The sequence below is a fragment of the Stegastes partitus genome, unplaced genomic scaffold (genome assembly GCF_000690725.1).
Source record: "Stegastes partitus isolate 25-593 unplaced genomic scaffold, Stegastes_partitus-1.0.2 Scaffold1234, whole genome shotgun sequence".
Lineage (NCBI taxonomy): Eukaryota > Metazoa > Chordata > Actinopteri > Pomacentridae > Stegastes > Stegastes partitus.
Window position 1 is genome coordinate 205,492 of NW_007578965.1, and position 15,386 is coordinate 220,877.

The 15,386-nt window shown below is 40.4% G+C and overlaps 1 protein-coding gene across 1 annotated transcript in view; it reads right to left on the minus strand.

Moving 5' to 3' along the window:
- The window catches only part of slc13a4 (solute carrier family 13 member 4), a 28,317-nt gene extending 14,207 nt beyond the window's left edge, over positions 1–14,110 (minus strand). The window contains exons 1-4 of the mRNA XM_008297670.1: positions 13,988–14,110; positions 3,772–3,900; positions 768–904; positions 370–545 (exon numbers count right to left, since the gene is read on the minus strand). Coding sequence (XP_008295892.1) covers positions 370–545; positions 768–904; positions 3,772–3,900; positions 13,988–14,110 — 565 coding nt within the window. The remainder of the gene's footprint in view (positions 1–369; positions 546–767; positions 905–3,771; positions 3,901–13,987) is intronic.
- Positions 14,111–15,386: the final 1,276 nt, after the last annotated feature.

The following is a 15,386-nucleotide window of genomic DNA, read 5'->3' on the forward strand; positions in this document are numbered from 1 at the left end:
GAGTGTGAATTGCTGAAAAAGAAACAAGACACACAATAAGCAAAGCTTAAGATGAATGTGACTGACATCATTTTTTGCAAAATTTTGACATATTTAAAAGATTTTGCAGTAATATTGGTAACGTGAACTATTCTTGTCACCCTAGTCATGTAGTAAAAACCTCATATTGTGACAGCCCTAAGTGCCTCCAATGAGTGCATCCTAACTGTGTCACAACCAATCACACCTCTGCTTGTGCAAAAGTTTGATCAGCGCTGTTATTAATTTATTTTATTACACAGTCTGTACTATTTTTCTGAAAAGCAGATTCTACGCCAAATAAAGATCGGCCACTCTGAGCTTCCCCTGCAGCGGTAAAGTCAGACATACCATTGTCCTCCTCTGGGGCCTCCCCCGTCTCTGAGTCATCGTGACTGTCGGCCAGTCCGGTGCAGATCAGCTGCTGCAGGACGGCCTCGGCTATGGGCATCACCATGGCTGTGGTGGACGTGTTGCTGAGCCACATGGACAGAAACACTGTGCAGCACATGAAACCCAGCACCAACCTGGACAAGAAAGAAAGAGAAGAGAAAGGGATGCTGACCAACATGTATGTTTGTGTTGGTGAGTTTTACGTTTCTATGGAAATAATAAAAACCCTGTGAGCTTTAGAACCTTTGGTTGGTCCCCATGTCATTAATCTCATGTAAGCACTAGTATTTATATGTCTTTAAGCTCATTATGTTCATGTTACTGTAAATGCGTGAAAATGTGTGCGTGATGCTCACATGCCAGGCTTCGCCCCTGCAATCATCACCATGCGCAGAGCGATGCGTTTGTGCAGGTTCCACTTCTCTATGGAGGCCGCCAGGCAGATGACTCCCATCAGCAGCAGAGTGGTGTCTTTACAGTACTCTGCTGCCACCTGAACACACACACAGAGGCACAAAAACGTCATTCTTTCATCTCAAACTAGGAGTTCAGATCACTTCAAAATATGTAAACAATTTCATGAAACTGCACAGGGCGGCTGTGGCTCAGGTGGTAGAGGTTGTCCTCCAATCGCAAGGTTAGCGGTTCGATCCCCGCCCCCCCACAGTCGAAGTGTCCTTGGGCAAGACACTGAACCTGAAGTTGCTCCCGATGGCAGGCAGCACCGTGCATGTTACCATTGGTGTATGAATGTGTGTGTGAATGGGTGAATGAGAAACACATTGTAAAGCGCTATATAAGTGCAGACCATTCACCATTTGCACAAAATTCAGTTTAGACTAACGAACAAAACGAGATCTAAGGAGACAGAAAGCAGTGGTCTGGCCTTTTGCTTCTCCCTCCTTCACCCACCTCACCCTCCCTCGTATGGATCAACACTTACAGTTTGCCATTTGTTCTTCTTAATCTGCTCTACTTCCCACCCGCAGGGTTCACGGCCCTGCGGGGTTGTATAAGCCCACGTCGCCTCACCTCTCACCTAAAACTGGCTGCATTTTCTCTACACGCCGTATCTGTTGGCTCTCACATTAAAATTCCAAAGAAACTGGCAATTAGAAAGAAACTGCATACTAGGATGGAGACCGACTTCCTCGACTGCCGTGATGAATATAAATCCAATTTAAAACTAGGAATGGAAGCGATGCAGGAATATGTCCAGGAACTAACACCTGCTTCACAGAGAACACTTTCATTCTTATCCCATCTAAAGGAGCTGCAGACTGGTAATGAGTATAAGTCGAGGAAAGGATTAAAATACTGAAATTCTCAGCGCTGACTCATGTAAAGCGTAGCGGCGAGACTGGTTTAACAAACACAGAGTAACTGCTGCACATGCAGACTATCCCTTACAGCTTTTAATTCTTTAGCATCTTAGTTAATGATGCTCATTTTGAAACGCAGTTAATCAGCAGTAAGTTAGATTCACAGCCAATAATCCAAATTTCAGTCCTATCTAATCAATTTCAATGTGTCAGCTTTTTTTTGGAGCTCAAGAAAAACTTAAAAGACTTGATTTTTAAAATTAGGATACTGTATGGAAAATTTTAATCAGATTAAACGGTTTGTATCGTTCCTGTTACGTTTAACTCTAGAGTGGCGGGGCACAAAGATTGAACCTACGCTGTAAACTAGCAGCATTAAAGCATGCACTGGAAAAAAAAATCTGAGAGTTTGGGGAGAAAGTGAGAAAACCATAATAGACTGTTGCATAAAGCTCTCTGCTGGCATATTTATGGGCCACCAGCGCAAGCGGCTTACAGCGGTGTTAGCAGGCAGCTTTGTCACTGTTTGTCAACGCGATTCGATCACATGAGGCATACAGCTCACTTTTTATGTAATGCTAATTAAAAAAAACAAAAGTAAAGACGAGGAAATTGAGTTTATTAGAGAGGGAATTGTGTTAATGGAATGAAAAAGGGGAGTAAATCCAATCAAATCACACCAGGGTGGAGCAACACAGTTACAGCATGACGTGGTGTTAATGGACGTGTGAGACGCTGCGTGTGGCACGTGTGTTCAGGTCAACACGTAACAGGACAAGTATCACCATCATGAAATCCTGTATGCATCCAAAAAACCTTTGAAATACTTCAAAGCACACAGAAACATGCAAGCAGACCCGAATTCTTGAAATATACTTAGAGCACAGAAAGTCCTTTCACACGTTGGATTTACTGTATATCCGCATATACAGCAATCTGATCAGCTGACTCTTACTACCAGAACTGTACCACATGTTAAAACCCCCGCTGTTTATCGACATTGTTGTTAAGCCCTACGCAGTTCACCGCCTGCCCTAAATAACAACTGCTTCTTTTATTTTCTAATCAGAGGTACTACTGGATGGTTTTCTGCTCAACTGGCCTGTTTTCCTTTTTTGATTTGGAATGTAGAAAATGATTTAGTTGTTGGAGACAGACATGGGATATTAGTGGAGAGGACAGAACCACTTACCGACCCACGACTAGTGTTAAATTTTGACCAACACACATGAGACATACAGTTTTGATTCAGCATGACTTCACAAGAACATCACTTCCCATGTATATTACAAATAAACACACAAATGTGCTCAGAAATTATAAAAAATATTCTTATACTCTCAAAACTTGAAGGGAAACCATCACGTTAGAAAATTTCTTCAGGTGACACCTATCTGTACATCTATTGGAAGTTACCAAATGAGAACTTCTAGGAGCTGATTCTGCAGACTTAATTTTCCAAAATGTCAAAACAAACAAAAAAATATTCTCAGTTAAAAAATAAATAGCTCATGGTATAGCCCTCAGAATAATTCACTGAACTCACATGTACTTGATGTAAAGGTTTAATTTCTTATAGAAAAAGACTCATTGCAGCATTTTCCAAAGCATTTTGTAGAGAAAATACTTTTAAAAATTAAAAGATAATAAAAAAGTTTGTGGAAACAAAAGCAGAGCAACAAGAACAGTGAATACTGAACTTTAATTTGTCTGGTCTGGAAAAACACTGGCTAATTTATGTTAGCTAATGTTGCTAATGTGAGAGACTGAGCCACATTTAACAAACATTAAATGCAGTGTGCTAACAATGCTAACAATGCTATCTATGCTAATAGGTCGGAAACACAATATGAACATTGTTCGGGGACAAAATTAGTAAATAAATGGAAAAAAATAAAGTGTCGGCTACATGACACTTATCCCAGTGGAAGTGTTGCACTGAATTAGCTTTGTTAGCGCTAGCTTCTGAATTCACAAACCCAATGGAGATTATTTCAGCCTCTAAGAACTGAAACTCCAAACAGACGGACAGACTCACCTCGCTGGACTTGAGGACTCCAAAGAGCGGGTAGAGGAAGGCTGGCACCAGAGCAGCAGCACCCAAAGGAACCGCCTCGGACACCCAGTAGACCGCCGTCACCATCAACACGTACGCACAGCATGCCTCCTGCAACCAAGAAAACACAAACCTTCTTAGACTTAACACACAAACATAATGCATGTTTAAATACAGGCCTTAATAATAACTGTGTCAACCTTATGAGCTTAACAACAACAATAACACTGAGTTTCCACAGACATCCATGTGTGCACACATAAATAACGTTTTACTAATTTTAGTCATAGTCGTGAGTTTATCCTGTGTGCTTAGAATACAAGTGGGCTGCACACACACTCACACTGATGTCGCATTAATCTGGTTATGGTTATATAATATCGACATACCAGCCTCTCCAACCGCTCTGTCGCAACAGCAGCTGAACTAAAGAGGAACCTCATGACATTTGCTAAGACCTTATGAAAATGAGTTTCATTAACCTTCATTAACCAGAGCTGACACCCACATGGCAGAAAAACAGAAATCCCTAATTCGCAAGTTTCATGCCAGGATAGTTTCAGTCTGAATAAAGCCTGGATGTGTCTGTCCTGTCAGAGGTACACACAGCACTACTACAAATGTTTTTAACAAAGGCTTTTGATATAAGACTTGGACAGTGTTTTGTTTAGTAGTACCCCCCACATCAGTATTAGACGTAAGCAGTTCCCGCCATTGCTTCATGCTGCGTGAGCCTGTAGTACTTTTACGTAAGAAGAACATTCAGTGTAGCATCTTGCCAGTAACAGGTCAGTTAATCTCAAATTAATAAACCCAGAGGGGGGAGAATTAGCCACAGGCCTCCAGCTTGTTTAGACTTGTTGAGACCTCACAGCCATTCAAATCATGGACTGTTGCAGGAATCAGTTACGCTATAAATCACCAGCTTACCATGACCCATCTCTGCTGAGTACTGTTTAACTTATGTTACAAGTTTCGTAGGATTTGTTGCAGTCATGAGAAATGAAAATGTGAGTAAATCATGACCTTTATTTCATAAAAAGCCACAAGAGTAAATAAATCCCTTCATGCTCTCAGAAATATACAGGAAAAACTAGATCCAAATCGTACAGTCATGTCAAAAAATAAGTACATTTTAAGGAAACAGCAGATTTTTTCAACATCTTCAGACAAGCACTTAATCCTCTTTGAAACAGTGCCTATAGATAACGGTGGTATACTTGAACAAAGGACACCTAAAATTGACATTTGGATGGATGAATGGATGGATGGATGGATGGATGGATGGATGGATGGATGGATAGATGGATAGATAGATAGATAGATAGATAGATGGATGGATGGATGGATGGATGGATGGATGGATAGATGGATGGATGGATGGATGGATGGATGGATGGATGGATGGATGGACGGAGGGACGGATGGATGGGTGGACGGAGGGACGGATGGATGGGTGGATGGATGGATGGATGGATGGATGGATGGATGGATGGATGGATGGATGGATGGATGGAGGGATGGGTGGACCAGTCACATGGAAAAAGTAAGTACATTTATTACAAATTCAAATCCATAATATTACAGTCTGGGGTTTCCAGATTGGGTGTCAGTAGTTAGAACCTCCTTTAGGAGTGAAAGGTGGAACCTGTCTTAGTCAAACCTCTAACATCCAGGGTCTGCTGTTGTCGTTGCTATTGAAGTGAGTGGTGTCATCAGGCTAAGGTCTAAGGCCTACAAAAAAGAGGGTGTTGCGTCTACAATCAGAAAGTGATCGCACACATCTGGTCTGCATGAGAGGCATGCCAGGAAAAAGCCTTTGCTTTTCCAGGTGTTTAGGAATGATGTGCTCTGGATGGGCAAATCAAAGATCAAGCTGTTTGGCCACAGTTTGATGCAGAGACAGCTGTCAGGAGAAGAACTTCAGACCAGCTGAAGCTTTGCAGCCTCAGGCACCAGGATGCTTGTAGTCAATGATTCAACTATGAATCCTGCATAATATCAAAGGCTGCTTGAAGATAATGTGAAGCAATCTGTCCAGAAATCTAACAGATCCACCGTGGAATTCCTCAAAAACTTGTTTTGTAACTAATAATTTTTGCAATGAACTCAGCAGGAAGCAGATATGTGTGAGTTGGGCCTTTAGCCTGGGGTTGAAGTTACATGTTTCGTATCCGGGCAGTCGTATTCACAACTAATCATGTGATCACGAGTTCAAATAAATCTGTGGAAAATATGTCATTGAGATCGCGGATGGTAATTATGCCCTAAAAGATCATCATATGATCTTTTGGCTACATTGAAGTCTCTTTGAAATGTTTTTGGGGATTGGAAACAAGCAGAAGATGCCAGAAAATCCTCAAACACATCGCAACGGAAGAAAATTTGCATGGGTGAGTGGTCAAATATTTTTCAAGCTAATGTCAGGGGCTGAAACAGCTGTAAGAAGGGATTTTCTTCTTTCTCCTGCATTTAAGAGTCTACTTTACATTTACATTTTCCACTATTTTTATTACAAAACATCCATATCAGTCTGCATCTTGGTCATAATTAAAACAAAAATCTAAGGGATCTGCATCAATATAGCTCATAAGTGTTTGTGTGACAGATCAATTCTTTGTTATCTGTTTTTTAAATTCACAAATGCACTCATATCAAAAACCCTTTGACAGCTAGACCTATCCAGAATATGAAACCAAAAAACATACTGCAACTCTGCCTTCTGTCTCTGAAAGGACTCAAAATCTGTAAACTTTTTCTTTGTCATTTGTCGGCGCTTGTTACATAGAAATGCAAAATTCCAGACCAGACAGTAAATGCTTTCTCACTCAAATCAGCGTCCTCGGTCTGATCAGACAGGGAGGCTAAGCTATGGTGAGTAAATCTACATATTTAAACCTACGGTGGCCCAGAAGTGTCACAACAAAACAAAAGCCACAACACTACAGAATTAACCACAACACAACCAAATTAACCACAACACTACAGAATTAACCACAACACTACAGAATTAACCACAACACAACCAAATTAACCACAACACAACCAAATTAACCACAACACAACCAAATTAACCACAACACTACAAAATAAGCCGCAACACAACACAACGGCTGCAACGGAAGTCGTTTTTTTTTTTTTTTACCCGGAAGTTATTCTGTGAAGTGCGCAACGCCACACAAAGTGGGCAGAAGCTGGAGATTGTTGGAAACAACTCGAGAAGTAAGTAAAATATTGATAGTAAATAATGTTTACTAATAGCGCATATACCAAGATTAATGGACACTATTTGTCATCAGAATTTTACTTACTTCTCGAGTTGTTTCCAGCTTCTGCCCACTTCGTGTGGTTGCGCACTTCACAGTATAACTTCCGGACAAAAAAAACAACCTCCGTTGCAGCTGTTGTGTTGTGTTGCGGCTAATTTTGTAGTGTTGTGGCTTATTGTGTTGCGTTGTGGCTTTTGTTTTGTTGTGACACTTCTGGGCCACCGTATAAACCAGATTAATATAAAATCACATAGAAGAAAATGATAATTAAATAATTTGCAAACATCTGCAACATAATGCAGAAACAGTTTTTTATAACAGGGACAGCAGGTCAATGTAACAGATAAACACATGATCATCGAGAGAGGAATAAAGAAAAGACAAAGTTCTGATTCACTCATCTGTTTTCAATTTTTGGACGATTTCATGATTCTCTGATTTTTGGTGACATATTGGATCATTAGAACAACTGAAAGGAAGCCATGTGGGAAGTTTTAAGGGAAAAATCCTTCTAGACATTTGAAATGTGACCAAGATGTTTAGAAACCATTGGTTTATTCTTAGCACATAAAGTGTGTCCAGTGTGTAAAATATTTGCCTTAAACTAATTAAAGCTGTTTGATAAATGTAGTGCAGCAGAAAGTACAATATTTCTCTCTGAAGGGTAGCATAAATTAGAAATACTCAACTGAAGTGCAAGTACCCCAGAATGGTACAGATGTACAGTACTTGACTAAATGTATTTTGTTATTTTCCACTACTGGTGTGCAGAAGTGACTGAAAGTTTAATCAAGGTATAAAATGTAGCTGTGCTTTGGCTTTCTCAGGCCAGGTTGTCACTCTGCAGCCACAGCCTCCTGCTTGGATGCTGTCCTGTAGATTTAACTTGGCAGGAGGAGAGAGGCATTAGGATCAAGCTGAGAACAGAATAAGGTGTTTGGGTTCATAATCAAAGACGGCCTCGCCAACAAAAATGTGACAATTTAAATCCCTTCAGAACACAAATCAGCTTTCTGCAGCAGCAACTCCACCAGTGTCCTTCTAGCATCTGTCTGAGGAAACACAAGGAGTCCGTCTCATAACGGGATTAAAGTGAAGCAGGAAGGTTTGACTGTTGACCTGCCGATCACACTGACAAGAATGTGAAGAGGGAAAGAGAGGCATTACAAGAAATGGGCTGATAAAAAGAGACAAATCAGCAGTCTCTGATCATTGATTATTGATTTCAGTTCATCAGAGGACAGTCGCTACAGAAAGAATGCACATTCAGCCCGATCCTCAAACGTTTATCTTCATTTTTTTCTGGTCTTGCAAGTCAAAGCTAATGTGCTGCAACCTAATCAGACTTTATACTGAGACGTGTCAAAGAGTACAAGTCAATACAGGCTGGTGTTGTGATGGAGGGAAGCCTTAAACAGGTCACATTCCTAGAATTAGTTTGATCTAAAACAGAAACCACAGCATGTAGACAGACAACTAAACTTAGACTACATGTGTAAATCTGCTTCTTGTAAGGGTTTCCTTGGGGGGCTGTTCACAATGTATTTTAAGAAAAACACATGAAAGTGCAGCATGAAGGGACCAGTGAATCCATTACGGGCATTAAATTTGTGACGATTCTTTTTTTAAATGTGGGCAAAAGTTCAGTTGATTTTTCCGAAGGCTGGAAAAAAATGTGATGCCGGATTGCCGGAGGTGAAATTGACGTTGTTAGTGTGTGATATTGTGTGTGTGTGTGTCTCAGCAGGCTGCACTCCATTCAAACTGGGGAAGGTTAAGAAGTCCAAGCTGTTGTGGACCTTTGTGGAAAAAAACACATCTTTCCTCTGACTTTCCCTTTTTTTACTGACAAAACATAAACTTTTCTATTGTATCCACACATTAGAAAAATGTAGTTTATTGATCAAACTATTGAGGAACTGCAGCTCCGATATCATACAATAGAAACTGACAAATGTATATTATAGTCAGACAACTTGTATGATCACAGCATCCTAAAGTAACACCAACTACTAGAGGGCCCCATTTCCCTGTTTCTCTTCATAAAAAGTGACGATTTATGCAATACAATCATCAACCAGGCCACTAAAGACCCTTAAATTAGATTAGCAACAGTGCATTTGTTCATCAGTGGGATCTTTATGTAACGTTATGCAGCAGTTCCCCTTCAGCTCCGACACACAAGACAGTTCTTCAAGCCAGATGTGGCGTTAAGTAAATCTCTGTGGCTTAAAAACCTTATTCAGATGAAAGGGCAGTTCTCCTCAGAGCTCTACAGCTGACGGGCCGGTTTCTGTCTGAACCTCTCTGTCACAGCAGAAACTCATTGATTTCCTCATCAGCTGACTGTTGGCCGTGAGCAGCTTAGGAAATGGACATGATTGATATTTAGTGACGACTTCAGAGAAGAAGATTAGATCCCAGATGAAATCAGTGTTCACAGAACTAATCAGCAGCAGGCCTCACAGATACTACTCACACACACACACACACACACACACACACACGATCTGCATTGTATCCATGCAGACAGACCAATACAAAACCAACTTTACAAATAGAAACTCAAGTAGATCCCAAAATTATATCATCTGTAGCCATGGCAACCTGGACATCAAACAGTCACGCTTGATGAAAAACTCCCTTTTGTAAGAGCAGCAGTTCAGTGTGTACCATATGGCAAAACATGCAAATAACAAACCCCCTGTAGACCTACAATCACCTTTCTTTATTGCCATACAGTGCTGTATACACTGCTTAAAGTACTGCATGTGTAATGTTAAAATGAACACAAAGGGAGCTGCAGTGATATTCCTAAAGGTTTGTGTTTTTCTAACAAATATATTTAAAACTATACAACCTGTTGGTATCACAACCAGGATTTCTTTTTCATTTTTCATGCTTTGGAAATACAAATATCATTGTAATGCACAAATAAAGCACATTGAGATCTTACATTTAAATGTAAATTGAGCACAGTGAGGGGGAAAAGGTCCAGCACTGAAACACCCACACATAAACTCATCCACTCGACTACGAATGCCTATTTTATAATGCTCTCCTCAACAAATACTTTAAAGGCACCATGATGGTTATGTATGAAGACTACAGCCGTGCTTGTGAGGTTGAGAAGCTAATTACTGCACTTAGCACACAGTAAAGGTGAGGCTGATGGGAACATGTTGCAGGTATTTAGTCATAAACCAGAGTAATGATGTTTAAATTTTGACCTGACCACCAGAATCATGACTCTTCATCATGGTTGTCCTGAAGTTCAAGGCAACCATCCAGATGACAAGACATTGTGCTAAAAAAAAACACAAATGTCAACCACATGGTGGCACTAGAGGAGGAGTCAGAGATCCTCAAATATTGACACAAAAATGACTTTAAGCCAATCCAACAGTAGACGAGATGCTTCAGCTTTAACCACAGCAGCCAACAGAATTTGACCGATATATCAATGTCATTGGTCGGTACTGGTCAATCATGTATACATCAGTATGCTGTCCAATATAAAACCTTCTTTATGTATATAACATGATACAGGAGTAGGTGCTTGGAGTAATTTAAAATCTGTCAACACACAGTTTGTCCAGCAGAGCAGCTCTGACTCCATTGCTAACAATCCTTGTAGTCTGTCTGCAGCGCATGTAGCAGAGTACGTATCACAACTGAGCAGATGGTGGTGCAGAGCCAAGCGGTGTCCTCACTGTAAATCATTAACTCATTTGTCTCATTGCACCCCATGTAGTAGCAAAAAAATTACCTTCTTTCTGTGAAAACCAAAACCATTTTTATTTTAATGCTATAAAATGATATGCAAAGATCTTAACGTGTAGAGGTGACGTGCAAAATGTACCCAAAGACACGTGCTATGCATACAGAGTCCCACGATCTCACATTATAACAAATTGACTATATAATAACTATAACAAAATGACTCCATCACTTACTCTCTTTAATACAACTCTGTCTTTCCCCAAACAAAACAAACAAAACAAAAAAAAAAAAACATGGGCCAATATATCTATTTTGCTCCCTGTTAACTTTATAGGTCTAGTATCTAACATTTACTTCAGTATTAGTCATGCTCTAGTGGTCAATCCAAGGAAGGTATAAATTAAATATACTGTAATGTAGCATCCTATGGAGCATCTCCATGTATCTATACATACTGGACCCATCAAGTCATCATCTGTATGAAGCTGTGAAGCGGCACGTGCACGACCCCGATGAACGCTCTGCATATCTGCCACTGACGTCTCATCTGTTCTCTGTGTCTGACCTGGCCTGACTGCATCCTACAGATGTTCTGTTCTGCTGCAGCTGAACACAGTACCGCTCCAAACACACGCACACACACTGTCACTGTGAACCCCTGTCACATTCCTGACGCAGTCTGGGGGCTCTGGTGTTGTAAGGAAGCCACGTGGGGCCCAAAATCCAGCGTGGTGGTAGGTTGATTATGTAACTTAATTGCTTTGTAGTGAAGTTTTTGTTCTTTTGTTTTTTCTTGGCCTCATCCTGCGCCACTTACTCATGCCAAACATGCAGCACCACTGACATAACAGCAAGGCTCCTGGGCGACCGCTCTGATTGGCTAATGCACCACTTGTGAGGACATGGCAGTTCTTTTGAATATTAATGATGTTTTAAGAAACACAAACACATGTGACAGATTATGGCATGCCGTTTACTTAGCAGGTGCTGGAAAATGACACGGTTGTGTGGTAATGGCTGCATTATTATGCATCAGAACATGATCCATGAACCAACACGCCTGCCAGGTGTTGCTGTTTATTTTAATAAGTTTAAATCTAGAATCACTTTTCGCCACTTTGGCAAAGGCGCTCAATTCAGGATGACTGGAAAATAAATAAGATGTTGATTATCCCTGCATTTATCTTTGCTGAACTGGGCTACAGCGGGTTTATTTCAGTGCAGACGCAACAAATTCATGGACAAACAGGATTTTTTTTGTGATGCAAATCTGGACTTTTCTCCAGTTTGTGTCTCTCAGAAACTATTGTTACCTTTAAGCCACAGTGCTCAGATTCTCGAACAAATACATACTCAGCAGTTTGTGAAAATTTGCAACCCTTTGTCTGATTGCATTTACATTCCCAAATCCTTGTACTTCTTGTAAATAAATAAATAAATAAATAAATAAATAAAAGTTTATGCTTTGTGAAAATATCAACCACTGGAGTTAAATACAACAGCCTATACCACAGTAACTCATTCCAGCTTCTGTCAGGAAAAAGACTCAAAACTTGAAAACTGGTTTAACAGAAAACTTCTAAAATTTCCTGAAGATTGAAGACGTGTTCATTTTTCAGTAAAATCACTGCAAAGCACTGGGACTTGATTGCAAACTAGAGCTCATGCAAACCACTTGGATTAGAGACGAATATCAAATATGTAAAAACATTCTGAAAAGACATTTTGAAGTTTGATTTGTTTGTCTGCTTCTCATCACTGTCACACAAGTTTCTGAAGCCAGAAATGTTAATCTTGTCAATTCTCAGCACATAATATAGACAGAAATATAGACATCATGGAATCTGGTATGGAATTTAGAAAATCCCATGTTGTCAATGTTTTTACAAATTCCTGCCTTCCTCCTTGTCTGACAGTCACTTCTGATAGTGTCTCATGTGGCAGTCACATGTTTTAAATCTATGACACAGTGAAGCTGGGCTTTAAAATATTATATCACAAATTACATCACAAGTTCTGCCAGAAAACAAAAAGATATTCTCCCCAAATGTTTCAGTCCTACTCTGAGCCTCAGTCCAATCCAAAATCAAACAATCTGAGAGTTTCACGCAACAGATTTACTAACTCGCTGATTTGCAACTATATATTTAATCAACCGTCAAGTTAATGTTAATTTATATAAATTTAGTGAGTCATACAGACACATTACAGCTACAGTACCTTAATGCAACCACACTTCACTCAACATGTGATTCAGCCTCACAGACTGCAGCTATTCAGTGCCTTGGAAACTTAACATTTATTTTTAAAGTAAAAATCCTGAACAGATTGACTTCAGACTGACACAATCAGTTTGTCGTTAGTGCAATTTCACTAGTCTGAGGACATGTAGGGGGAAAAAACAAGACAGAACAACAAATCTCTCCTAATTTTTCACGTAAAAATAGGAATAAACAGAAGCCTAATCAGACTGTTCTCTCTCTCTCTCTCTCTCTCTCTCTCTCTCTTTGATCTGCTCCTCTGTGCTTCTTATCTCCATCTCATCAACATGTCGCGACATCTCCTCTCCACACACAGGGCTCAGCTGATGATCAGGACAAGCATTCATCAAAACAGAAGACACTGTGCCTTTTGATTGATTCTTTGTCTCTCTGTCTCTCTCACTCACACACACACACAGTGACACACACTATAATCCCATCAGGACACTGTGACCATCAGCAGCAACCAGGAGGAGCATCAGCACATCACTACCGGATATTTACTAGGTATTTACTGAAATTCAATACTGTCATTCACTAATATATTAAACAACCTAAGTTAGAGCATATTTTTGTAACTCACAATGTGTGTGTAATTTGTATGGCTTTCTTGTATACATTGGTATTTTTATCACCAGTTATATTATTATTAGTTTTATGGTACTTAGGAGGCATTTTTGCGGTTTTGTCTTAGAAAATGTAACGTTAACCACATTTGTGTGGTGAGAGAAGTGTATCTGTGTGACCTTATTCAGACTTGTCACTGTCTGACACATTAAACTGTTCCTGTTCTCCACTGAATCAGTCAAACCTGGTTTAAATGATCATGCTTTGTGCGTAATTTCCCTTCATAGCTTCTAATAGGCGACACTAGTCCTTCTGTCACATTGTTCAGAACTGTACAAGCTGCATTATAATACACTCTTTTTGTTTTCTTTTACTCACGCTGGTGGGGTGGATGAGCGGTAAGGGCAGCAGGGACAGCGGGATGAACACCACGAGGATCAGCTTCCTCGCCTTCCACAGCTTCCTGAACAGATCCATCCTGGCTGCGGCCTCCAGCCTCATGGGTGACCCGGAGCTCTGGGTCGAACCGGTCACAACTCAGCAGAACCGGGCGTAAGAGAGCAAAAACCGGTCGAGGAGAGAGCCTCAAACCACAGCAGAGCCGGAAGGAGGAGGAAGAGGGGGGGAAAAGAAGTCCTCCTGGAAGAGCCTAAAGGTCTGGTTTGGCTGTGCGCTTTTACGCACAGACCGCAGACGGTGAGCGGACCTGTGAGCGGACCAGTGAGGTGAGAGAACTTGCCTGAACTTACTTTTTCTAGTCTGTCTGAGTTTTACCTCCACTGTGACTGACTGTTGTGACAGCACCACGGCAGGAGACCCCCCTCTTCCTCTGTGTGTTAGATGCTCCTCAGAGCGTCAGGTGAGGCTGCGGCCGCATTTATGGGGCTGGATAGGTATGCTAATTAACCACGACTTTGCCCCACCCTCGCTGACCGTGACTCCACCAATCAGGGAGGGAGTAAAGTTTACACAAGGGCGTGTGCGTGTGCGTGCTCCTTGCAGCAAAAACCTTCTCTATGAAGAAACGTTGCAGGAACAAGAGGGAAATACTGCGAGATTTGATCTGTTGTTGTTAGAAAATAAGGGATGCCAGATAAAAACCTGGATCCTGCAGGACATAAATGATAAAAGTTCTACAAATAAAAAAAATATTCTTTAATATTTGAATATTATATTGTGTGAATAACACAATGTTGATAACGTTGATAATGAAGTGTCTGGTTGTGTCTAGCCTTTAGCTTCCAAACGGTTTTGAATAAAAAGAATATAAAATAATATTTCATTTATGTAGTTTTGTATAATTGTATAACCCTAAACAACAGGAATACATAACACATCCCCAACAAGTGCACAGATCTGTAGTGAAGCCAGAGTCCAGTGGAGGAACAGTGATGGGAGGCTGCAGTCACACACTGCCCTCTACAGGACTCACTGAGTCAATGCAAGCAGCTACATTTTCCAGATAGGTTTCCTCTACAAGGCCACATCAATGTGAAAATGCCATTTAAACTGTTTTTATGAGGAAAACAATGTATTCTAATGTCTTCCCTGAAAATGTTTTAGCAAAGTTAGATATAACCATGAATCATCATCATCTCTTTAATGACATTATCCACCTGAGCATCATCACAGCACAGCCACAGTGGACATGAGTGTCTATCTGTTTTAATTTAGAAATGTACTCCTTTTAATTAATCTAAGAATATATTTATTGATCTCCTTCAGTGAACATCAAGTTTCTACCTTGTTTACATCTCCACATCCTGTTATTTATATG